The following is a 1,285-nucleotide window of genomic DNA, read 5'->3' as shown; positions in this document are numbered from 1 at the left end:
AGATTTGAGGTCATCAGGGTCAGATCAGGGTCAGATCAGGTTCACTATACAGGTCAAATGACTTCTCAAAGTCAGTTGAGAGTTCTGGGTTTTTAACTAGTTAAAAAAGTGTTGTTTTTTATGCTAATTACGTTGCCATGGCAGCACAATGGAGCCGTTCGGAGAGCTGCCGCCTCTCAGCGAGAAGGTCGCTGGATCGAATCCCAGCCAGGAATCTTTCTGGGTGGAGTTTGCATTTTCTCTCCCATGTATGCGTGGCTGTTTGTCTTGTTTGTCTCTATGTGGCCCTTTGATGGCCCTACCACTGAATCACAGCCATGGCCCTAATGTATGGACATGAAGATGTTTTTCCTTGGCTGAAAAGTGAGTTGCAGCACAGACAGAACATATCTTTTATCTATCATTCCTCCACCAAATTCAAATCTATGCACACTTGTGTTTGATGAAGGGGGCTGTTTAACTTGTCTTCTCCAGTATTGCCAACCTAAGTATTAAGTTGCATCAGTGGTAAGTGCTGAAAAATTCTCATGGTTTCATCCCATAAAACCCTCCTTTTGTGTTTGAATACCTGGTCCAGTAGCACCACCGATGACTTAATAATGTCTCTCCACTTCTGAAGTTCGGCATCATGGTAACGCTGCTGTGCCTCCAGGAGCTGGGCCCACTCCATCTGCGTCTGAGGCAGTTTACTGGCAAACACATACAGACACACAAACAGAAACACAGGCAACATCAAGGTGAATCCAATGAAACACGATTTCCATTTAGACTGTGTGCCAATAAAAAATTCAGTGTTTTTTTTTGTTAAGTCCCAGAGCTATTCAGAAGTAAATGTAGAAACAGTGTTACGTAGTTTCTCCTGTACATGTGTGGGGGTAATGGTGTGACAGCTTTGGGTAAAAATAACAACAGAACTCTCTTGTGCAATGCAGTTTTTGCATCTCTGCATGCCCCAGAGAGTCGTTAATAAGTCAAGTTGAATGGCTTTATAATGACCATTGCCATGAAAGATGGAGGATCATGTATTTGCCAGTGTCTGTGTTTGTATGTCTGGTAGAAAATATCACAAACCACAGGATGGATTTTAATGAAACTGTGATAAAATAATCATTGGAAGTACACAACTGATTAAATTTTGAAGTCATGAAGGCTGCCACAGCTAATCAATTTTAGAAAGTAAAAAAAAAAAAAACGCAATTTGTTTTACAGATACAGACCCCACTTTTGTGTGGGAGTGGTCCATCCATCCATCCATCCATCCATCCATCCATCCATCCATCCATCC

The 1,285-nt window shown here is 41.9% G+C and overlaps 1 protein-coding gene across 1 annotated transcript in view; it reads right to left on the bottom strand.

The window, feature by feature from the left end:
* LOC119410565 (protein Aster-B) overlaps positions 1-1,285 on the bottom strand; it is a 132,161-nt gene that overhangs the window by 2,331 nt on the left and 128,545 nt on the right. The window contains exon 18 of the mRNA XM_037677451.1: positions 569-689. Within this exon, the coding sequence (XP_037533379.1) occupies positions 569-689 (121 nt within the window). The remainder of the gene's footprint in view (positions 1-568; positions 690-1,285) is intronic.

The sequence above is a fragment of the Nematolebias whitei genome, chromosome 6 (genome assembly GCF_014905685.2).
Source record: "Nematolebias whitei isolate Nwh7 chromosome 6, NemWhi1, whole genome shotgun sequence".
NCBI classification, from domain to species: Eukaryota; Metazoa; Chordata; class Actinopteri; order Cyprinodontiformes; family Rivulidae; genus Nematolebias; species Nematolebias whitei.
This window is presented reverse-complemented; position numbering and strand designations above follow the sequence as displayed.